General features: G+C 50.2%; 2 protein-coding genes across 5 annotated transcripts in view; one reads left to right on the plus strand and one right to left on the minus strand.

Annotated features, from left to right (window-relative positions):
• The window catches only part of MINDY1 (MINDY lysine 48 deubiquitinase 1), a 9,658-nt gene extending 3,142 nt beyond the window's left edge, over positions 1 to 6,516 (plus strand). The window contains exons 2-11 of one of the 2 annotated variants that reach the window (XM_029946604.1): positions 1,212 to 2,031; positions 2,403 to 2,460; positions 2,834 to 2,898; positions 3,235 to 3,277; positions 3,356 to 3,393; positions 3,719 to 3,821; positions 4,164 to 4,306; positions 5,084 to 5,275; positions 5,588 to 5,728; positions 5,963 to 6,516. In XM_029946604.1, coding sequence (XP_029802464.1) covers positions 1,579 to 2,031; positions 2,403 to 2,460; positions 2,834 to 2,898; positions 3,235 to 3,277; positions 3,356 to 3,393; positions 3,719 to 3,821; positions 4,164 to 4,306; positions 5,084 to 5,275; positions 5,588 to 5,728; positions 5,963 to 6,043 — 1,317 coding nt within the window. In that variant the 5' untranslated portion in view covers positions 1,212 to 1,578 and the 3' untranslated portion in view covers positions 6,044 to 6,516. Of the gene's footprint in view, positions 1 to 1,211; positions 2,032 to 2,402; positions 2,461 to 2,833; positions 2,899 to 3,234; positions 3,394 to 3,718; positions 3,822 to 4,163; positions 4,307 to 5,083; positions 5,276 to 5,587; positions 5,729 to 5,962 lie in introns of both variants that reach the window. The other variant, XM_029946603.1, reaches the window with a different exon arrangement.
• A 538-nt stretch (positions 6,517 to 7,054) lies between these two features.
• Positions 7,055 to 23,496, minus strand: part of ANXA9 (annexin A9) — a 17,695-nt gene continuing 1,253 nt past the window's right edge. Inside the window, exons 1-14 of one of the 3 annotated variants that reach the window (XM_029949583.1) lie at positions 18,828 to 18,907; positions 17,703 to 17,777; positions 16,909 to 16,997; positions 16,642 to 16,738; positions 16,016 to 16,110; positions 15,695 to 15,808; positions 15,395 to 15,485; positions 14,342 to 14,421; positions 14,103 to 14,162; positions 13,484 to 13,568; positions 13,254 to 13,349; positions 13,113 to 13,171; positions 7,753 to 7,875; positions 7,055 to 7,512 (exon numbers count right to left, since the gene is read on the minus strand). In XM_029949583.1, the coding sequence (XP_029805443.1) occupies positions 7,450 to 7,512; positions 7,753 to 7,875; positions 13,113 to 13,171; positions 13,254 to 13,349; positions 13,484 to 13,568; positions 14,103 to 14,162; positions 14,342 to 14,421; positions 15,395 to 15,485; positions 15,695 to 15,808; positions 16,016 to 16,110; positions 16,642 to 16,738; positions 16,909 to 16,983 (1,038 nt within the window). In that variant the 5' untranslated portion in view covers positions 16,984 to 16,997; positions 17,703 to 17,777; positions 18,828 to 18,907 and the 3' untranslated portion in view covers positions 7,055 to 7,449. Of the gene's footprint in view, positions 7,513 to 7,752; positions 7,876 to 13,112; positions 13,172 to 13,253; positions 13,350 to 13,483; positions 13,569 to 14,102; positions 14,163 to 14,341; positions 14,422 to 15,394; positions 15,486 to 15,694; positions 15,809 to 16,015; positions 16,111 to 16,641; positions 16,739 to 16,908; positions 16,998 to 17,702; positions 17,778 to 18,827; positions 18,908 to 23,496 lie in introns of those variants that run through there. The other 2 variants (XM_029949581.1, XM_029949582.1) reach the window with 2 other exon arrangements.

The raw sequence follows: 23,496 nt of genomic DNA on the forward strand, positions 1-23,496 counted from the left end.
TCTTTCTCACTGGTGTCTCGTCTTTTAGGGCTTGATTCTGTCTGTCTGTATCTCCACTTTTCACCCCAAGCACTCTGTGATTGTTACTCTTTTCGCCCTTGGGGTGAAGCACAGAGAGGTAACCCTCAGCATATAAGCAGGCTGTGTGTGTTCTGGATTCCCCCCTCTCCCGCCCCCAACTGCCAGGGGGTGGCATTTGGTGTCAGGCAGAGAACTTACCACCTTCCTGGCTCTGTTGGGGACTACCAACTTCACACCATTACAGGGTGAGCTAAAGATCACCATATTAATAACCATTAGTACAGCTGGCCCCTGAACAACGCAGGGGTTAGGGACACTGACCATTCATGCAGTTGAAAATCTGGGGATCCCCAGGTGGCTCAGTCAGTTAAGCATCATGATCTCATGGTCCATGAGTTTGAGCCCTGGATTAGGCTCTGTGCTGACAGCTCAGAGCCTGGAGCCTGCTTCTGATTCTGTGTCTCCCTCTTTCTCTGCCCCCACCCATGCTCTGTCTCTGAAAAATTAATAAATGTTTAAAAAAATAAAAAAACAAAGAAAATCTATGTATAACTTTTGACTTCCCCAAACTGACCTAACAGCCTACTGTTGACTGGAAACCTTACCAATAGCATAAACAGTCAATTGGCACATAGTTTGTATGTTACATGTATATATACTATATTCTTACAATAAAATAAACTAAAGAAAAGAAAATGTTAAGAAAGTCATAAAGGGGGTGCCTGGGTGGCTCAGTCAGTTGACTGTTGGGCTCTTGATTTTGGCTTGCGTCATAGTCTCCCAGTTTGTGGGGTCAAGCCCTGAGTGGGGCTGAGCTAGGCACAGGGCCTGGCTGGGGTTCTCTCTCCTTCTCTCCCTGCCCCTCTACCACCTCTCAAAATAAATAAGTAAGCATTAAAAAAAAATTGTAAGGAATTCACCTGAAACTAATGTAAATTTTGTGTCAACTACAACAACAAAACAAGGAAATCATAAGGACAATACATTTACTGTATTGTTCACATATTTACTGAAAAAATTCCACATATGGTGAGCCTGTGCAGGTGAAACCCCACGCAGTTGAAAACAGTGTCCAAGGCTCAACTATACAGTTTTAACATTTCTTTCTCCGTCTCTTTCCTTTCTGTCTTTCTCCTTTTACTTCCCCCTTTTCTCCATCCTTTTTCTATTCCTTGTCCTTATCGTTTCAGGAAGCCAACTCCATCCAATGACTCCAATCCCACCGAAATCCTTCCTCCCAACCTGACAGCCCTGTCCTCATTGGTCCCATGTGGTTACAAGCCAGTTAGAGGTGACAAGAGTTCAGGCCGATGGCCTTCTGTTTACTGAGTTAAGTAAGAAAGACATGTGCTCTCCATAGCAGGGAGTGACAATACACAGTGTCCAGCCTTCCACACTATATTCCTTCAACAAGACTTTTCTGGGCCCATCTGCTTTCCAGCCCAATGACTTCCTCCTTATCCGATTTGTCTCTTTTTCACCTACCAAGCCTGGATTAGGCAGCTCCCTGAGGGCAGGAAAAGTCCTTTGACGCCCCTCAGTTGACCTCTTCTGACCATGGAACACCATCAGCCTGACTGTTCAGCCTCTGGCGAGGCCAGGATTGTAGAAGCAGTCAGCCCTGAAAACCATGAGGTCCTCTCACAACCAGATGAGCACCCCCAGGACCAGGATGACAGAGATGCTGATGGGACAGCCAGAGAACAGGAGACAGTCAACCAAGCTTCGCTGCTGGCCCAGGGCCAGGATTACCTTGAGTCACCTGCACCTAACACTAGTTCAAGCCCACTGGAGCCAGCCCAGGGGACACAGCCTGAGGCAGAGACAGAGGGGGCGAGCTCCAGACCCCAGGAGCTCCCCCAGCCCCCCAGGGCCCGACAGCCAGAGCTAGATTTCTACTGTGTAAAGTGGATCCCCTGGAAGGGAGAACGGACACCCATCATCACCCAGAGCACCAACGGCCCTTGCCCTCTCCTTGCCATCATGAACATCCTCTTTCTTCAATGGAAGGTAAGAGAGTCCGGATGAGGGCTTAGAAATTGTCGGGGAGAGCACTCTTCCCTGACCCGTCTCCTTGATCATCCTAATTTCCTAAAACCAGGCCAAACTTTCCAGATTATTCTCCATATTTCTCCAGCTTGAACAAATGAGGCAAGATATTCATAAAAACAAGACAAAACAGAACAATTTTCTGTCCTGCTCTTGTATCTGCTACTATCTGGCAAATGGGCATGTCTCACAGAACTTCACATGCCTTCCCTCACTCCTTTTTTCCTGCCATGCCCTCCCCTTCCCCCGTCCTTCTGTGTAGTTTTCCTTCAGAGCTCTATGAAGGAAAATGCACACAGGGCTCACCATTTGGTCACTCCTTCTGCCTCCAGGTGAAGCTGTCCCCTCAGAAGGAAGTGATCACATCGGATGAGCTCATGGCCCATCTTGGTGAGTGACTGGGCCTTGGGGAGGTTCAAGAGCTCTCCACTCAGACAGAAATCCAGAATAGGAAGGGATTGCCCATTTGGTGAAGGTGAAGGGGTACAGGGCATCTCTACAAGGCTGGGGAATGAAAAGCCAAACTCAAGGTGTCAGGAGCCTGGGATTGTAACCCTCCTTCTGCCCTGGGCTTTCACACATGATCTTAGGTGGACCCTTCACCTTTGTGAGTCCCTCTCTTCCTTGGGGAGTGAAAGGTCCAGATTAGATTCTAAGGCTCTTTCCAGCTCTGAAAATCTGTGGTCTAGGACCATTCTATAGGAGAAGAGGAAGTAGCTTTGGTGGAAATTGGGATGAGCTGATAAGGGGTCCTATCTTCTAGGAGACTGTCTCCTGTCCATCAAGCCCCAGGAGAAGTCAGAGGGACTTCAGCTGAATTTTCAGCAGGTGAGGCAAAGGTCTGCAGACATAGGAATTTGCAGGGCCCTTAAACTGTGATTTATTTCTGGAGAAAGATGGTATACCTTTGTCCTAGAAAATATGTTCCTTTATATAAAATAAAGAAAGGTTGAGGCAAAAGAGGAATGGAAGGGCCTGTAAGGGAAGAAAAGCAACAAGATTATTTTATTTCCGGAGCTAGCAGTCGGGGGAGGGGAGGCCAGACTAGCCATTAGTGTCTTCTTGTCTTCTCCAGCTTTATTGAAATATAAGTGACATAGAATGTTGTGTAAGTTGTTATACATGTTGATGTGACATAGTCCTTATCCTCTTTTCTAACCCCAGAATGTGGACGACGCAATGACGGTGTTGCCTAAGCTGGCCACAGGTCTGGACGTCAACGTGCGATTCACAGGGGTCTCTGATTTTGAGTATACCCCTGAGTGCAGTATCTTTGACCTCCTAGGCATCCCTCTGTACCACGGCTGGCTTGTTGATCCACAGGTGAGGGCAAGGCGGCCCAGCTCAAGCCGATAGAGAGACGGCATGTCATGGGGTGGGTGTTGAGGAGTTAGGGATTAGATTGGCTTGAGAAGAGGATAGGCTTTAGAGGCTGGACCCCGTGCAGAATTGCTAGAATTTTAACCTTTCTGGGAAGAGGGGTAACATTCAGATACGGGCAGACCACACGCACATAGGTCCATTCTTCGGATACGGAAAATTTCAAGAACCTTTGGTTATAGGGTTGCAGTCCTTGTGGGCTTTCTTCATTTCCTTCCTCAAAAGATCTTCATTGTTTCGGTACCACCCCTCCCCACTGCCCACACAGAGTCCTGAGGCTGTGAGCGCGGTTGGGAAACTGAGTTACAACCAGCTGGTAGAGAAGATCATCACCTGCAAGCACTCTAGTGACACCAACCTTGTGACAGAAGGTGACACCCCTGCATTCTCTTCTGTGGATCTGATGTGGAGGGAAGGATGGCTACTTCAGTTTATTGTTCATTGTCTCCCCTCTCAACTCCCCCTAGAATAAGCCCCCCATGAGAGAGAAATCGGGGAACTGTCTGTTGCATTCAGTACCTAGAGCAGTGCCTGGCACAAGGCTCAGTAACCACCCTTTGGGTGAATGGATACAGCCAGGCTCCAAGGGATTCCAGAAGGTGGGACCATCCTTAGGGCTTTGGACAGGGGCCCTCTGAATGATCCATCTTTTTGTTGCGGATTGCGGAGTTCAGCCAAGCCTCTTGCCCCCCAATTTTGTGCCCTTCCGGCAGGTCTGATCGCTGAGCAGTTCCTGGAGACCACCGCGGCCCAGCTGACCTACCACGGGCTTTGTGAGCTCACGGCAGCGGCCAAGGACGGTGAACTTAGCGTCTTTTTCCGAAACAACCACTTTAGCACTATGACTAAGCACAAGGTGATGAGGCTTTGGAGGTGGGAGAGGGGGTGGGGGCGGGGGCGGGGTGGAGTGTGTCACTCCCTCGGGGCTTTTTCTTCCAAGTCAGTGTTTCAGACAGGATAGGGTAGGTTGAGTGCAGGTGACAAGCCAGCCGTGGAATCCCTGTGGTTCCCACAGCAAAGGTCTATTCCTCCCCCATGCTGCGTGGCCATTGCAGACTGGCTGCAGTTCTAGCCTACATCATCTTCACTCTCAGAGCCAGGCCGACAGCACAGCTTTAATCTGGGATATAAAATAATCTGGAATGTGAGAGGGAAAAGAGAGGGACGCCACGCACTCACTTTGGATGCTTCTGCCTAGAGATGATGCGTGTCGTGCCTGCTAACATCTCACTGGCCAGGGCAAGCCATAAGGAATAAGCCTGCCGTCAAGGGGACAGTAAAGCAAAATCCTTCCCTAGGAAGGGAATGGAATGAAACGGAAGAGGGAAGGGTCTTTGGCTCTCACACGGTTTATCCCCATAGCTGTCGGGCAAGCCCAGAGAACCACGGGAGGTCGGGTAGGAAGCAGCATCTTGCATGGGACCAGGAGCTCTGAGGACTTGCTTCTGACCACAGTGACCGCCATGCTTACACCCAGCTGACCGTTTGCTCAGACATCCCTTCCTCCTCCCCACAGCCACGCGTATTTGTAAGAGATGCTCATGCTCACACCAGGTGGTTCAGATGACGTCTGGCAGTCAGGTGGCCTCTGTGCCACCTATCCCACCAGTGACCTTTGTCCTCTTCTTTGCAGAGTCACTTGTACCTGCTGGTCACCGACCAGGGCTTCCTGCAAGAGGAGCAGGTGGTGTGGGAGAGCCTGCACAATGTGGATGGGGACAGCTGCTTCTGCGACTCGGACTTCCACCTGAGTCATTCCCCAGGGAAGGGGCCCGGAGCAGGAGGTGGGGGCGGCTCCCCTGAGCCGCAGCGGCAGGTCGACCAGGTGCGTGGGGTCTTTGGGAAGTGTGCGGGGCGCATATCTGCTTCAGAGCTTGCTGCCAGCCAGGGGCATGTGTTTCATCCCTTAGACACCAGGGCACATGACACCTGTGCCCCTTTACTGTAACCTTCAGACCAGGCTCAAGCTCGCAGTGTCCCCGCCACATGCAATGTCCTGGGCTGTGTGTTTTCATCTGGAGGAGGAGCTGGAGAAGTTGAAGGAGGGGAAAAATGGTTTTGGAAACCTAAAGCCAGCCCAGATGTCCCCAGGCTCCGGCCTGCCTCACTGCTCTTGTTCTCTTGCATCTTTCTCTAGGACTACCTAATCGCCTTGTCCCTGCAGCAGCCACAAGGCACACTGGGTCTTAGTGACTTGGAGCTGGCCCAGCAGCTTCAGCAAGAGGAATACCAGCAGCAGCAAGCTGCGCAGCCCGTGCTGAGGCGGGGCTCCCCGCAGGTGAGCCGTGCTCCCCAGGGGCCTCCCCACTGGCCCAGAGCTCCACCCTGCTCCTCAGAGCCCAGAACCTTGTCATTGCCTTTCCCACAGTGGCCTCTTTGAGGTCTCTGCCCTGGGTCCCATCTTACCTTTCTCTCCCCACCGCTCCTCCTGATCCTGCCCCCGAGTCCATCTAGAATCTATGTTCATGTGCTCTCCGGGCTGCTGGGTGACCCACTGTTAAATCCCACGCAGGGGAGAGGAGCCACATCCGGACGTCCGGTCGGAGAGCGCCGGCAGAGGCCAAAGCAAGAGTCAGACTGTGTCCTCCTGTAGCTGCGCCCGACGCCGGGGCTGCCCTCCCTGTCTCTCCTTCCAGAGGCTATGGCTCCTCTGCTTGCTCCCCCAGCTCAGGTCCTGAGATAGGCCGGGTAACTTATTTCCGGACAGTCGGGGATAAGAGCAGGCAGTGAACGCCAAGGTCAGACTCGGTAACGTCCTGCCCTCATGTGCTGCCACCTTCTCTGCCTCCCAGTCATCCAGGGCAACATTGGCCTGTGGGGGAGGGGGAGGCTTTCCAGTACCCAGCTCCCCTTCCCCGGAACAGTCACATTAATATGCGGACTCGGCCTCCAGGGTGAGAGCTCCGTCTAGAAAGTGGCTCCCCCACTTCCAGCCGCTGACTGTCTGGGTCTCCCTGCTGACCCTGCAAGCCTATCTCGGATTGTTTCAGGGGTTGATTTGGATTTCTATCTCCATTATTTGTAATGCCTTCCTAGGGGGTTGGAAATAAAACGTTTTTCCTGAGACCTGTTGTTTGCTTTGCCCTGCAGCGGTTAAGTATTTGACCCAATTAAGGAATGCAGAAAAGGTGGGGGGCGGGTAAAGAGGTGCGGGGTGGGAGGGGATGCGGGGAGGGAGTGGTGTGTGCTTTGCTTATCATTTCTAATAGGGCCAGCAGGGGGAACCAAAGCCCGATTTTTTTTCTTTTATTGTTGATGAGGTTGATCAGGTTTTGATAATCTTCAAGGTTCGGAATGGTAATCCTGTTTGGGAGGTGGGTTTCCAAGCCCCTGCTCTGGACAGATGCAATCTGGGGGGTGTGCTCCCCGCTAACCTAAGACTTCCCAGGCAGGGAAGGGCAGCTTGATCAGATGGTTCTCTGCTACATCTGACCATTTCTGACCTCGTTCTGGCTCCTATTTCTCAGTTTCTTCACCTGAAATTTCCTGGGGAAGAGAGAATAATGGGGCGAAGCGGGGGACTCTGAGGGGAGGGGCTTATTGCGGCAGGAGAGCCTCAAACAGGATCCCTGTTGAATATGCAAGCACACATCAAAGGCACCTCCAACTTCAAGACCTCCCAGTTCGTGTCCTGCTCCACCCAAACTTCAATCAGGGAACACAAACAACAGTGACGTTTGCCAAAAGAATTCACGAATCAGTGAGACCTTGTGGCCAGCACACTGAGAGGATGAATAGGGCAGAAACCATCAAAGAGAGGTCTATACCCAAGACAGAGGGCTAGGGTGCCCAGATATAGACATCACTTTGAAATGAAGAAACCAAGGGACTCAAAAGAAACTTCAAGTTCTAGCCTCAACAAGAAGCTGGAGCAGGTGGTGTTCAGTGAGGGGTTATCCTCTTTGGTGGCCCAGCTGGTCTCCTGCAGAGCCAGCCAAACATGGTGATCTCATATCCTTCAATGTCTGCGGTGGGGCCCAGAGGGCGGGCAGGGAGGTCTCAAAGGTCTTCAGCCCTGCACAGGGCTAGGAGGGCTGACCGGCAGTCCCCTTTCACTACATCCTGCAGACAAGAGAGTCAGGTGTTAGAAAGACCTCCCCACCCCCCACCATGGCCCAAGTACTCTGTTTCCTCCCTTGTACAGGCCCAGAACTGTCCGATGTCAAGACTTCTGTACTAAATTAACCAAAGGCTCATGAGTTCTCCAAGGGCATGAATATGCTTGGCCGTGTGCCATGAGGGCAGAGTAGAGGTGAGGGGTGCGGGTCTGGGGCTCCAGGCTAAGAGCTAGCCACATCTTACCTGAAGAGAAGAGTAGAGGGACTTCCCAAATTTCTTTTTGAATGCAGTTCGGATGCTTAGAAGGTCAATCTCGCTTCGAGAGATGAGGATGCGCATCAGGACTTGGTAATTGGGCTCCGTGTCCTGGTAGAGACAGAAGCAGAAAGGAGAGAAGATGGTAGGAAGATTCTCACAGACTAGCCAGCATGGCAAATTACCCTAGACAGGGAAGCGAGGTGCAAATGCAGGGGCAAGATGTGTGCATTATCTAGAAGCACAATTTATCTTTGTCCCTCCTTATGGGAGGTGATGCTGCAGGAACGATGAGTCTCCATGGGAGCAGCTGGGGTAGGTGTCGTTTTGGCCACACACCTTTCCTGGCCAGGCCTTTCGCTTAGAGTTTCATTCCTTTAGGTGGGCAGCTCCAAAGGCATGTACTCAAAAAAAAGGAAAGAAATAAAGAAAGGAAGGAAGGAAGGAAGGAAGAAAAAAAGAAAGAAAGAAAGAAAGAAAGAAAGAAAGAAAGAAAGAAAGAAAGAAAGAAAGAAAGAAAGAAAGAAAAGAAAGAAAGAAAGAAAGAAAGAAAGAAAGAAAGAAAGAAAGAAAGAAAGAAAAAGAAAGAGAAAGCAAGCTGCAGGGGAAAGGGCCAGGGAGAGGATGCGATGGTCCTGAAGGGGACCAGTACTCCCAGGAGCAGGGTCTGACCACAGGGGTCCTGGTAGAAATGGTTTATCATTCGATTTGTGTGCAGTATTTTCTTCTCTCTCCTTGGAACTGGATTGCTGTGGCTTCCTGGTGACATAAAGCTTTGTTTTTTTGCAGCGTTTTACACCCTTGGAAGGATTACTGGTTTGTGCTTTTTTTTTTTTTTAATTTTTTTTTTTTGTTTATTTTTGATACAGAGAGAGACAGAGCATGAGAGGGGGAGGGGCAGAGAGAGAAGGAGACACAGAACCGGAAACAGGCTCCAGGCTCTGAGCTAGCTGTCAGCACAGAGCCCGATGCGGGGCTCGAACCCACAACCGTGAGATCTGACCTGAGCCGAAGTCGGAGGCTTAACCGACTGAGCCACCCAGGCGCCCCTGGTTTGTGCTTTTTAATGGGACCCAGGAAACAACTGAAGAAAATGTTTGAAACAAGATTGTTTGCAATGATCATTATGCTTTTGTGTTTCATATTTACCTTGTGTGCTTTGGTGGCACAAGAGGGGACTGGCCTTATTCTGTATAATGAATGTGTCAGTGACCTGGTGTAGCCTATTGTCTATCCCATAAGTAAGAGATGCAGTATTTTAATGCTGTTTTCTCTTTCTCAAGTTGAAAATCAGAAACTCTTTGGGGTGCCTGGGTGGCTCAGTTGGTTAAGCGTCCGACTTTGGTTCAGGTCATGATCTCACAGTCCCTGGGATTGAGCCCTGCATCAGGCTCTGTGCTGACAGCTCACAGCCTGGAGCCTGCTTCAGATTCTAAGTCTCCCTCTCTCTTTGCCCATGCTCTGTCTCTCTGTTTCTCAATAATAAATGTTTAAAAAGAAAAAAGAAAAGAAATTCAGAAATCTTTGCAAAGAGCATTGGAAAGTTGATGTTCTTTTTTTGGTGAAGTATGGTTTCCTGGTGTAACAACCACTCCCAAAACAATAGCCATGACCAGTGAAGACCATTTTGTGTGCTGGTGAAGACTACATGCTTGATTAAACAGTTACATACTTGAAACATTAAATTCATTATGTGTCATTAACATGCTCTTTCCCCATATAAGGAGATTTTAATCATTGCCAGTTGTAAATGATTTGTAGCTAGTTTTATTAACATTTTTTAAACATCATGTAAGATCTGAATATTTAAGGATAAACCTATGTCACAAGCTTTTTTGACTCATTAAAAATGCCTACATTTTTTAGATATGTTTTTTTATTTTTTAAATAATATTTTGATAATTTTTTTAATGCTTATTTATTTTTAGAGAGAGAGAGACAGAGTGTGAGTGGGGGAGGGGACAGAGAGAGAGAGAGGGCGACACAGAATCTGAAGCAGACTCCAGTCTCCACCCTCCAAGCTGTCAGCACAGAGCCCAGTGCAGGGCTTGAACCCACAAATTATGACATCATGACCTGAGCTGAAGTCGGACACTTAATTGGGCCACCCAGGTGCCCCTATTTTTTAAAGTTTTATTTATTTTTAGAGAGAGAAAAAGAGAGAGAGAGAGAGAGAGCACAGGAAGGGCAGAGAGAGAGGGAGAGAGAGAGAATCCCAAGCAGGCTCCTCACTGTCAGTGCAGAGCCCCATGTGGGGCTTGAACTCACAAACTATGAGATCATGACCTGAGCCGAGATCAGGAGGTGGACGTTTAACCAACTGAGCCACCGGGTACTCCAAATCTTTAAAAAAAAAACAAACCAAAAAAAAAATAAAAAAAAAAAAATAAATAAATAAAAACAAACCTTTAAATGTGAAAGTTTTTACTTTAAGCTAAAAATTGCTTCTTATATGTAATAATCATTTGTAGTTTATGTAATAAAGTACATATAAAGTAATAAAATCCATATAACAATTGCATAATATGTGATATATGTAATAAAAATAACATATAAATCTTTATAATTTTGAAATAAACCCACCCTTGGAAAAATAAAAAATATAAACAGAATGACTTGCTACTTATCCAGACTTCTAGCATGAAAGCCAGGAAGTTTATAACTTACAGGTTATTGCAGGTCCAAGGAGGATATACCCAGCCAATCCTCTAAGTGAGTTGCCTGGGGTTGGATAGGGAGCAGGGTCATGTGACTTCTGGTTCCCATCCTGTCCTCCCAGGGCCACCTCACATCCCCGTCTGTACCCATCTGTTTCTCCTGGTTTGACCCCCGGCGCTCAGCATCACTGTCTTCCTCCTAACCCTGTTCCAAGCCTCCTGCCTTTGGTTAAAGAAGGTAATGGAGGGTTCTGTTTAGAAATAATAGAGGTATGATACAGCATCAAATAATGACTTATAATTAATTATAATAAATATGTAACCATGAAAGATTTCTAAATAAAAACTACATTGGTGCTGTCACTATTTCCTATTAGCCCCTTTCCCGGAGTTTCCGTTACTTGACTCATAAGACCCTTCCCAGAACTGTCTGGCATACTTAGGCATCCACACAGATCATAAGTTCCCATGGAAAAAAAAAAAAAAGGAAAAGGAGGAAGTAACAACAGGATGGCATATTTCATCTGGACTCGTGACCTCATTGTCAGTGCACCTAATGGCTACTTTATCTTAAATTTCATGTATCACCAATTTTGTATTGTGATAAAAGATTGTTTTCTTTTATGTTGATTTGTTTATTTTTGAGAGAGAGACAGAGAGAGCACAAGTGGGGGAAGGGGCAAAGAGAGAGAGGGAGACAGAAAATCCCAAGCAGGCTCTGAGCTGTCAGCACAGAGCCCAATGCGGAGCTTGGACTCACAAGTTGTGAGATCAGGACCTGAACTGAAACCAAGAGTTGGTCACTTAACCGACTAAGGCATGCAGGTGCCCCTGTCATAAATGATTGCTGATTGCTCCCCAGTATCCATTCTTCCCTTCTTCCAACTATTATTACTCCAAAGTTGCAGAACTGGGGTGAGTCACTCATTAACTGAATATTCCCATTGGTGTATAAGCACCCTTTCTACCAAACCTACAGTGAACAAATTCTTGCCTTGTTACTTGAGAATGTACTTGGCATCTCATACTTCTCTAGGATCTTTTGTTGTTGTTTGTTTGTTTGTTTTTGAGAGAGAGAGAGAAAGAGAGAGAGTGAGCTTGAGTGGGGGAGGAGGAGAGAAAGAAGGAGACACAGAATCCAAAGCAGGTCCCAGGCTCCAGGCTGTCAGCAGGAAGCCCAATGAAGGGCTCAAACACACAAAACACTCGAACTGAAGTCGGATGCTCAACTGACTGAGCCACCCAGGTGCCTGCGCTTTCTCTAGGATTTTTAATGCAAATTCATTGTATGGTTCAGATTGGTCCAAATTTTCCCGAATCAGCCTTCACCGAAGGTCATTTTTCAGAGTAAAAACAATCTATGTTTTCACATATTTCTCATAACAGAAGACAGAAGCATCTAATTGAGTTTTTCCTTCTTAAAAAAAGTTTTCAGAAAAACAGGCCTATATTAGTTTTTGACTTCTACTTCTAAGGTAAACCTGATATTTACATCCAAGAGTGTGGGTCCTATAATCCAAATACATTACAAACATTTACTGCTAAGATTCAGGTTTGTTTTTATAACAGAAATTTAGATGACCACAGCTCTTCAAACCAGTCTTAGTGTTGGCTCAATATAATAGTATAGACTTTATGTGATAAATGAAATGGAGATCTCCACTGATGATAAAATTAAGAGCATATACCTACTGTCTTTTGAATCACTGTCAACAAGGCATGATGATTTCTCAAGCAGAACTCAGGAAGCTAAGCCATCTACCAAAATGATAACTGCTTTTATCTTCTTAAAATTTGGGTGAGTTTTTTATTTATAGGCTTTGGGGGGCATTTATACTAATAAACAGGAGACCTAGCTCAGTGACTAGAATGACTGGATTCTGCTTAAGAAATTACTCTAACCAACCATCACCAATTTACATGTGGGATAATATGGAACAAAGTCTGACCAGAGTGGAAAAAGGTGATCCTGGGTGCTAATAACTCTTATGGAATAGCTTATAGTATAGACCGATGTATATGGTATAGACTAGGATCTGACACATGGCAGTTAAGCATCCTATGGGACTATTATGTGTGTGTATATGTGTATTTAATTGTTTTTAAATTACAGTAGAGTTAACAAAAGTGTTACATTAACCATTGTGTGTTTTGAAGGAAGCCTGTGTGATTTATTAGCTGCATGACCTTAGACAAAGAACTTAGCCTCTTTGTACCTCAGTTTTTTCACCTATAAAACAGGGATGAAGTGTGGCCATGAAGATTAAATTGAAATGTATGTCGCAAGCTCAGCACAGCCGTGGGACACAATGAGCGCCCAAGAATGCGGGCTCTTGACATTATTCTTGCCACCATTATCACCATCCTTAATTCTGGCAACAACTGAAATTGGACAAGATGCTGTCTTATCGACCAAATTCATCTCTATATTTGGCCACCCAGACATCACTTAAGCCAAACTTTTAGCTTTGGTGCTCTTTTGAGTCAACCAATTTAGCTCTAACTACAGCTCCATCCTCTGCTCTTAACAAGACAGTTCGTAAACCTAGGGAAAGAGAGCCGCTATGTGTTTATAAAATAAATATGAGGTTGTTACATGAGTAAAAGTGTGAAACTTGCCCAGAAGGTGTCCCCCTGCCACCCCACCCTGGTTTTTGTTCCAAAGGGAGGGAAAAGAAGCGTCCATCTCACCTGGAGGGCTTGATGAAGTTTATCAGCGAAGTACAGTGGTGTGTTCTTGATCACCAAGGCTGCAAGCAAAAAGGGAACAACAGGGCCATGGCTCCCATGCCAGGAGACAGCCCTGCCGAATCTGTGCTGAGGGGGTCCTACCTAGGCTGAGCAGAGCCGCCTGGGCGTCCCCGAGGAAAATGTTCTGGACGGCCTTCTCCAGTTCATGCCCAGTGCAACGCTGGTACTGGTCGAACACTTGTGTGCGGGGGTAGGAGTCAGAAAGATGGGGGCAGGGGGTGATTATCACGAGAAGGATGAGCCCTCCCTACCTTCCTCAGCCGACGTGCATCATGAGAGTGAGCTGGGAGGGCCAGCAGTCTATTGTGTACCTTGGACAAGGTGTTCAGGATTTCGCTGGGTGAATATTAGGACCCACGTGCCCTCTGTGCCAGGCCCTTCTGCCTGCTTTAATGCCTGGGAGAGAGGAGTAAGTCAGGATCACTGGTTGGGGGCTGGGGAGCCATGGCTTCGACGTTCCCAGAATCCATCATCGTGATGGATTCAGGAGTAGAAAAGCTTCTCTGAAACTGTAAAGTAGTTGCTTTTGTTTATGGGTAAAACAAGCCAAAGGAAAGGAATAGGCCTAAGAGAGGGGCTCTGCCCTGACAGCTCAGTTCCCCAATTTGGGGAAATCCTGGCACTCAAGGAATTGAATAGTCTCCAAGGGAAGATCTGAGGAGGGTTCCCCTACCCAAATGCCCAAGAGAGGGGTATCTGTCAGGTGACAGTTTCACTTCCTGTTGAGTTCGGGAATCAGAGGCTAAATGAGTGAAAAGGCTTCGGAAGGTTACTACCTGACACACGTCCTCACATGTCACTAAAGATCCTTACCCGAGGCGAGGAGAGGTTTGCAGGGTGAGTGAGTACATAGGTCTCTGGCTCTAGGGCACAGTGGAGGAGGGGATCTTACTACATGTGTGGCTGGGCAGGCCGCACACCCCTGCTCACCTGGACATCCTGCTCCACCAGGTTGTAGTCAATGATTCCAGAATAGCTCTCACGGGTCCCCTACGAGAAGCTCTCTCAGTAGGACTCTTTGAGGGGTAGCTTTTTACCTCCAGTCAAACCAACCCAAACCTGTTCTCCTCCCAAAGCCTTCTCTCACTGATTATACCATTGCTCCCCACCTCAGCCCAGCCCCCTCCCAGGTGGTTTAACTCCCTCCCCCGCAGGCCAGTCCTCCTCACTTCGGCCAGGGCCAGGAGCAGGTCCTGAAAGATGCCACTGGTCTCAGATTTGATGTCCTTCTCAGCCTCCATCTGGAAATCTGGGGAAGGGCCAGGAGCTCTCTGAACCCTCCCAATTTTTCCCAGTGTAGATATTCTCTGTCAAATGCCCAACCCACCGTGCCCTGCCTACTGCCTTCTCCGGCTTGGGGTAGCTTGATGGCAGGTAGTTCCCAGGATGTAAGGCAGAAGCACCAACATGGGTACCCTGAAAACATCCCTAAGCTGTAACCCAGGCCCTGTGGGCTTCCTCGGTGGAATGGTCTCGTCTCCAGGAGCCAAATTGCCTTGGACAGGAGGCATCTGTTATTCAAGTGGTAGCCAGGGGGTCAAGGGGGGATAGGGAAACCTACATAATGAGGCCAGCTGGCTGGAGCCTGACCCTCTCAGGGTGATAAGCGAGGAAGGATGTGAAGAAGTGAAAGACAAAAGAGAAAGGGAAAAGGAAAAACAGAAGGAAGGAGTGAAAGAGGTAAGAAGGGGATTAAGACAGGCCAAGAACAGACATCAAAGGAAAATTGGAGGAGGGGCTAAAATGGTGAGAAAAGGCCAGTTAGCAAATAGTGGGGGAGCCCTGTGGTGTGTGGTGGCCAAGCAAGGGCCTGAGGGGTAAGACTCACAACTTAGAGAGCAGTCCCCACCCTCCCTCCCCCACCCCAGCTGTAGCAAGGTTCCATTCAGCCTGGGATGTGATATGTTGGCAGAATCAGGAAGGGGCTGGGAAGAGGACACGGGTACCCTTGGGGCTGTCATAGTGCCCAACACTGTCATTACCTTGGAATGTGCCCTGGAGCCCCAGACTAAGATGGTTAATCATTGCTTCTCTTTCTTTAAGGATCACATCTGGCTCTTACCCTGGGGAGACTGAGAACTGGTAAGGGTGGGGTGGGGGGGAGAGACCCCAAGGGAAAAGCTCTGAGACAGACTGGTTCCTAGAGGGCTCACCTGTAGGGAATGCCAGGAGGAGGGGCTGTTCTGCCATCCCTCCCGCCCTGCACCCCCCAACACTCTTACTATGTTTGTAGACTGTCAGGCACTCCTGCAGCTGGGGTGGGCTTCGGGTAGCAAGAATTTCCACGGCCACATCCTCAGTGGAACCTGGGGTCTATGTGAAATTGGGAGGCCACTCCAAAACTGGGCCATGTCATTAGCATGGCAGAGAGCAGGGGCTGACCCCTTGTCCTTCTAAGGGCCGGTGCTGGTGGTTGAAAGGGGGCCTCTGCCCGGTCAACTCCCTTGGACTGGGCAGTCAACCCTTTCCTCCCTTCAATGGGCTCCTCATTTTTTAGACACCCAGAGAGCCCCTTCCAGTACCTTCAAAGCTGTCCTCAATTCCTGGGCGTCGAAATGGGCTGCAGGCTGGAGCAAAGCCACCACAGTCCTCTCCAGGTCTCCAGAGAGTGCTGCCTGCAGGGACTTCAGCAGGTCCTGTGATAAATGGTCCCCATGGTGGAGGAGCAGATGCGGGGTGGGGAGGGTTCCAGAGGTGGGGGGGAGGTCTGGGAATATCAGCTGGTTTCTACCGAAGGCCAGAAGCACCAGCCACCTCCCCACAACTGCTACTGCGGTACCCCAGGATTTCAGGAGGGTGGTTCTCAGCCCGGTCCACTGCTCCTGGGAAGTCAGCGGCCTCACCTGTTGGGTGCGCTCCTGGAAGGCCCGAGAGATGAGCTGCCTTTGCTCCCTGCTCCGATTGGTGAGCACGCCCACGATGGCACTATGGTCCACACCTGAACCGAAGGGGGGCTGGGCCGTCACCGGACAGAACCCAACAGTCTTTACAGGGTGGGGATCCCCATCCTCCTCGGACTTGAAACCTCCAGAGGAGGAAAGAGGGAGGTTGAGGGAGGGTCTGGGAAGGACTGCATCACTCTGGTTTCCACGGGGCCTCAAAAGGAGACGCAGATAAAATGCCCAATGGCAGGCGAACCTGACCCAAAACTAGGTGAAGGTGGCCTGGTGTGCTGGGGCCACAGACGTGGAGTAGATTCCCGGCCCTGCCAGTGTGAGCTGCGACCTTGGGTCAGCTCCTTTGCCTCACTGAGCCCATTTCCTCATCTGTAAAATGGAAATAAGCCTTACCTCACGGCACTGTCTCGAGAATGGGAGCGACACACCTACCATGGGACTTGCCGTACAAGAATTAAGGCATTCCACAGTCATGTATTGATCAGCATCACGTCCTCCTTCCTGGCTCCTTCTGGCACTGCAGACTGGCTTCTAAAGGGTGGATCCCCAGGTACTGAGGCCCAAGCGCTCACCTTGGCCTGCAATGGCCCTCAGTAGCCTCTGCACATCCTTGTCCACGCTGAAGCTCAAGAATGTCCTGAGGGTGCCCAGGGTTCCCCAGGCTGCAGTCTGTAAGAGCACGAGGGGTGAGGGGTCGGGGGAAGCCTCGCGGGTAGGTGTACACTTGCCTACCCCAGCCCTTGGCATGGTCTCAGGGCCTGCCCTCCCTTTTCCCATCCCCCATTGTCTCATGGCCCTGTAGTTGATGTAGTAACAATTCCAACCATGATAGCACCTACCTTGTTGGCAAGGCCCAGGTGACTAAGGATCTCCTGGATCAAGGATGGTCCCGTCTTCCCGCTGGTCACAGACATGGTATGACTGACTACTTCAGGGAGGGAGACAAGAGCCAACTGAGGAGAACTTCCTGGCCCTTTGGGCCTCATTGCACCCCCCACACCCCTGGGGCTCACCTCCCATGCTCTCTCTTTCCTATTGCAGAAAAAAAAAGAATATCAACCTGCTTGGCAGGTTTGGGAGCCCAAGTGGAGGGTGAAGAGGGGAGCCCCCATCTTCTCCAGCTCTCACCCCTCCTTCAGGAAGCAAGGATTGATCAGGAATGCCGCTGGAGCCTGCCCCAAAACAAGCCTCCCTGACCCCAGGGCTCCTGAACTTCAGCCTCAGGTGCATGACCCCTTTCTGAGATCCACATCCCTTCCTTCTGGTGGCCTGGCTAGGTGTTCCTGGGGCAGCCCAGGGGAGGTGAGGCAATTCAGTACATGGGGTGGGAGAAAACAAGGCCTAAAACACCTCCCCACCTTCAGCTCCAGCCTGCAAGTCAGCCCTGCTCCCTGACCCCCAGGCGACCTGCCTGCTGCCTGCCTTTCACCCTTGGCATCTCTGGCAGGGACCTCTAGGTCAGCAGGTGCCCTCTCTGAGCTGATGTACGTGTGTGTTCTTGTAGCTACTTGGGCTCCCAGACAAGGGAGCCAGCACCCACATTAGAAAAGGCAAAGTCCTTCCTCCCTCTCCCAAGGGATTATCCAGATTCCCCTCCCCTCCCTCCACCAAGGGCCCGGGTTCCAGCACTTACCCAGAGGTGCTGGAGGCAAGGTGGCAGTCGTCACAGCCTGGCCTCTGCCTATGTGGACACCAGCTTGTGTGCGGCCTGTGAGAGCAGAAGGGGCGTGTCACCCAGCGGGGCAGCCAGTCAGATGACCTCTTCAGCAGCCCAGCCTAGCTGTCGCCTCTAGCTCTGGCCCCTCCCCAACGTGGGAGAGAGCTGTACCTGTCCCACATGTAAACCTCTCCCTACGGAGCATCCCTCCTTCTGGGAGCCTGGCCTCAGCCCACAGAGGCCGATCTGCTCAGCCTCTCAGAAGATCAGCTGGACACAAGAGGCTTGTGCCCTGCTTTCCCTGTGAGGACATAGAAGCCTGGTGTCTAAGTCCAGCTTCTGACCTGGCTCTGCCTCTGGCTCCGGCTCTCTGGGGGGGCAGGTCAGACAGGCTCCAGGCTGATTTAGAGGCTGATAGAGAAAAACCTGTTGGGGCACATACCAGCGGGGCACCCTAGCCTGCACCCTAGAGGGGTTCCTAGGCCCCAAACTCCCAGACTACTATTGCCTTATGACAGCCAGCCAGCCTGGGTGGGAAGGGCCAGGGGACTGTTTATGTACGTGGGGAGGGAAGAGCACAGGTGTTTGAGGGTGGGAACAGATCAGCAGAGTCAAGAGAGAAAAATTCAAAGGGTGTTCCCTGTGGACAGAAGCATAGAGCTCCCAAAAGGCAACAGGGAGATGGGAGTGTCTCCCTGGGTCCCTGGGTCCCTGGGTCTTGGATTCCCTCTGGTGCCTTTTGGCTGCCACAGATGTGTCAGCTGTAGGTGATGCAGGCCCAGCAGGGGGGTGAGGCTGGCAGCTCACAGAGCAGCAGGTGAATGGCCTTGGGGAGCCCGGCGGCTCCTAGCTGGCGGTCACCAGAAACTCCAGTCAGCTCCCTGGGGTCTGTTTGCTTCCTGCCTCCCTAGTTAGGTCCGGCAGGGGCTGGGCACAGAAGCCAGAGAGCTGTGTCCACTCCTCTGCCATCCTCCCTCCCCGGGAAGGCCCTCACTGGTTTTCTGACATTCCTGAGGAGGGACCTGGCCCTCTTCCATAGAGCCAGCCAGGCCTAAGATGCTACAAAGGGAGATCTCCTGGGTGGCAACCACTGTTTCTCACTTTTGTCTCCTGTGAAAGTGGCATGCAGCCCCCAAGTTTTGCCAGAGAACGTGAGTTGTCCCCAGCTCTGCCACTTGTTCCATTCTGTAACCTCAGCTAGTCATTTTTGGTCTCTGTGACTCTGTTTCCTTACCTGAAAAAAAAAATGGAGAAAGGGGCATCTGGGTGGCTCAGTTGGTTAAGCATTCAACTTTGGCTCAGGTCATGATCTCGCAGTTTGTGGGTTCAAGCCCCACGTCGGGCTCTCTGCTGACAGCTTGGTGCCTGGAATCTGCTTCAGATTCTGTGTCTCCCTCTCTTTCTGCTTCTCTCTCTCTCTCTCTCTCAAAAATAAACATTAAAAAAGTGGGAATATTGGGAGAGGTGTATTAAGGGGACATCCTGGCAGCTGAGAATAGCCTTCCAGGGAGGACTAAATTAGGTAATAAATGTGATGGGATTTGGCAGAGAAAAATGCCTTGTAAAACAAGGCTGCCAGATAAATAAAAATACAGGATACCCAGTTAAATTAGAATTTTGGGTAAACAACAATAATTTGTTGGTATTAAGTATGACCCAACTGTTTCATGTCAGTTACTTATGTCAACAAATTACTTGTGGTTTATCTGAAATTTGGATTTAACTGAGCGTTCTGTAATTTCCTTGGAAACCTGGAAAATGGAACTCGGTTTCAGCATGGTGATTAAAAGCAAAGGTCCTGGAGCCAAGCTGCGTAGCCTTTTTTTTTTTTTTTTAAACGTTTGTTCATTTTCAAGAGATGGAGTATGAGCAGGGGAGGGGCAGAGAGAGAGGGAGACACAGAATCCAAAACAGCCTCCAGAGTTTGAGCTGTCAGCACAGAGCCCAGTGCAGGGCACAAGGCTCAAACTCATGAACTGTGAGATCATGACTTGAGCAGAAGTCCAATGTTCACTGACTGAGCCACCGAGGCACCCTGAGACAGATTTCTTAGACTCAGAATTCTAGTATGATTTGTGAGCTTGGCAATTGTTTCAACCTTTCTGTGCTCGGTTTCCTCATTGTTGAAACAGAGATAATAATAGTGTTTTTTAATAAGCTATTGTGAGAATTAAATAAATTAATACATGTAGAGCACTTCGGAAGAGTGCTGCGCACAGAGCAGTAGGTACACGCTTTGAAATGTTAACCAATATATAACAATGAACACTGATATAATGTTACTTGATAATGGTAACTGTTATTGTTAACTTGTCTCCCTAAGGAGTCCAGTCTTGGCTCTCTTCTGCAACTTCTTCTATCTTGCCAATCTTCAATCTGGCCACAGGAGGGCATGAGAAGCCACCGAAAGCCCAGAGCCCCCTAGTGGCCACTAGAGATCCCAAGGCTCTGGCTCCATCCAGAGATCTCCAGGGGTTCCCTTTTTGCTCACTTGTGGGGAAGTGGAATCTCTGGAGGACAACAGGTTCCTAGCTGGACTTGGTCGGCAGGCAGGGTCAAAAGAAGAGCCTCCAGTAGACATCTACTCAATGTAGACCCCCCCCCCCCCGGAGACCTCAAGACACTTGCAGAAGACTTCCTAGTGTGGCTTATCAGCCCTGGTTCCACGTCTTCGACCTTCTCTACCCTTCAGAGTCTCTTCTGGGCGCACGTTCCAAGTAGGCTTAGAGGAAAATGAAGGGAGAGAGAGGGCTCTTGTTTCCCCAGTCCAAAAGTCTGCAAGGGATTCTTGGTGGATGAGCAAGACTGAGCCCTGCATTTGAAGAACGCAGGCAGAAGCCCAGCCACAAGGCGGAAGAGTAGTCCTGGTGGCTTTTGAAGAGGGAGCATGTGAATCCATTTCCAACGATTTTGCTGAAACTTGGAGCAAAGAATCTCACTCCTTTGGTCCTGACATTTTGTTTTGTTCAAGCCCAGGGTCAGATTGAGGTTGTTATTAGAGTTATGAATCACCTTTCACCCCCATGCTCTAAAATTTTAGAACTTCAGAGATGGAGGGGTTGTTGGAGATGACTAGTCTATCACCTTCTTGTTATTGATTTGGGAGGTGGAGTGACTTCCCAAGGCCGTGGGGTTGGAACCAGATCCAGGTCGCCCAACTTCTGTGTTTTCATCATCACTTAGATGAGGGCATGGTTGATCTGGGGTCCCTCTTAGTGGAATATATAGGGAATAAGCAGTAATATATAGGGATTCAGCTGTTGACTCATGAATATTGGTTCAACTCCAACTCCATATTGCTTTTCTGCAAAAATCTTTGCATTGCATAATTTCAGAAGGCATAGAAATTCCGCCTGGTTATTTTTCCTCTTGTTACGAAACCTTTTCTCCCCAGAACTCCTGGCACCTGAATCCCTCTGCTTACACAGTAGCCAAGCTCTACTCCTTTACCCAAATCGGCTTCTGTGTTGCACAAGCCAGTCTGATCTGGGTCAGGGTGAATTTCCTCAACTGGGGTCCATGTCTCTTCCAGTCCTAGAAGCCTGCCCAGATACTCAAATCCCAGGCTCAAGGCCTGGTGATGTCCTCTGCCTCGGGACACCTCAGCAGCCCATGTAGAGGAAGTGAGTCACTGCAGGGCAGGCAGATTGGGGCACTGTGGGCGTGGCCATGTCTGCCCTAGGCACTGGGGGATGGGTCAGAAAGGTGGTGATCAAAATCTCCTGACCAAACGGGTAACATCATTCTAATGCTGCCCAAAGCCACTTCCCCTTCTCCATCCACCTTCTCTTTTGTCTCCTGGGGGAGGGGTGCACCCTTTTATCTTTATTTCTCAGGCCTTGACTCTCCAACTTCTGCCCCCAAACTTCCCCCTGCCCACTGTTATCTTAAAAAGGTTAAACAGTCTTCAGTCCTCTGAGGAATCACTTAAACAGTCTTGTGCCTGGGTGCCTCACAGCGTGGAACCTGCTTAGGATTCTCTCTCTTCCTCTGCCCCTCTAACCCACTCGCACACGCTCTCTCTCTAAAATATATAAAATAAGAAAAATAAAATCAAGTCTTGTGGGCACCTTTGGAGAAACCTGGCATCTAGGAAAACTGCTTGAGAAAAGGGTTCAGAAGCTAAAGGGAACCAAACAGTACAAGGTGTCAGGAATTACAGAGGCACCCAAAGGAGCCACACTGAACCCAGCTGGGAAAGAAAGTATGGGTGCGAGGCACAGAGGAATCTGGGGAAATCTCAAGAAAGGTAGAAGGTATTCTGAATTGGGAGGCAGAGGGAGGTGCTTACAGAGAGGTAGAGACTCCAGCACTAATCTGGGAGGAATTCAGCCTGCGGCAAAGGAAGACAGGGCTGGAGGGCTGGCTGGGATCTGAAAATCAGGCAGGTCTGGGCTAAAAAACTGCAGAAGAGTCTCCTAGGGGCTGGTTTGAGAGGCCGGCCAGGGGTTGGGCCAAGAATTCTCCTTTCTCCAGTGGGAGGAGTGGGTTGAGGGTCCACCTGCAAAGAGCAAATGAAGAAAGAATAGCTTGGAAATCAGTCAGCTTCTGCTTCTCTACCTCTCCAGAGAGCCTCAGGTGAGGGCCAAGGTGAGGGCCAAGGTGAGGCGAGGTGAGGCGCCGCCGAGAGGTGAGGGCCTCAGGTGCGGCCAAACTCTGAACTGGAACAGGTGAGAGAGAGGTCACTCTCCTACGAAAGACAGCTGTCAAAACACCCGAACTTGACTAGATAAACCATGAAGGAAGTTACTGTCAGAGGTTCTAACTGTGATAGTAGACGAGTACCAACGTTTCATCAAGGTAAATAACAAAAACAAGAACAAACAAAAGAAAGTTACGTCTAAAGGTGGAGCAAACTCTAGCTTTCTATTTAATCTTTCAACACATCCTAGCCACCGTCTGTCCGTGTTGGGAGTCAAGGTCAGTTTCCCAGGATAAACATGTGACATCTTCCAGAAACATCAATTCCACCAGACTGGGAACGACATTTCTGAAATATGAATTAGAAGATGGACACATTTGCAAAGTCAAATGCATTCTACAAAACAAAAGTTGGGGGTTGGCGCTTTCCGAGTGTCTACTACAGCGGGGTACGCGTTGGCCCGGGACAGGTGTCACAGCACTTGGGCGGAAACGTGGGGTTCTTGGCGGGGGTGGAGCGGGGGACTTCGTGGGGGCCGCAGGCTCTGCGAGGAATCGCCAGGACCCGCTGGCTGGGTCGGCCCGAGGGGCGCTCGGCCCGGGCGCACCGCATTAGGGTGGAGGGACTCGCCCAGGCTTCGCTACCCCGGGGCCGGGGCGCACTCCTCCCTCTGCTGCTCAGTGGGGCTAGAGGTGGGAAGTGCGGCCACCGGTCGGGACTGGGGAGATGGGCGCCGCAGGGGGGCCGAGGTCTCAGACTGCGGTCGGGGCGGGCAGGTGGGGCGGGCGCACTGATTCCCCGGCACCCCGCGGTCCACTCCCGAGGGGACAGCTCGGGTGGCCGCCGGGCCCGCACCCTGCCTCCCCTCCTCGGGGAGGGGTGTGGCGACTGCAGAGGCTCGGGTCCGAGGGCCGAGGACGGGCCGGCGGCGGGGAGCGGGGCTGGGCGCAGAGGCCCGAGCCCCCTCCGCCTGAGCCTCCCCTCCCCTGCAGTCGCTGGGCCGAAGGCCCACGCCCAGTCTCCCGGTTCCTGGGCCGCCCGCGGCCTTGCTCTCCCGGGCTGGGCTCGGACGCTGCTGGGCTGGGCTCGGACGCTGCTGTGCTGGGCTCGGCGGGAGGAGGAGGAAGG

This window comes from Suricata suricatta, chromosome 8 (genome assembly GCF_006229205.1).
Source record: "Suricata suricatta isolate VVHF042 chromosome 8, meerkat_22Aug2017_6uvM2_HiC, whole genome shotgun sequence".
NCBI classification, from domain to species: domain Eukaryota; kingdom Metazoa; phylum Chordata; class Mammalia; order Carnivora; family Herpestidae; genus Suricata; species Suricata suricatta.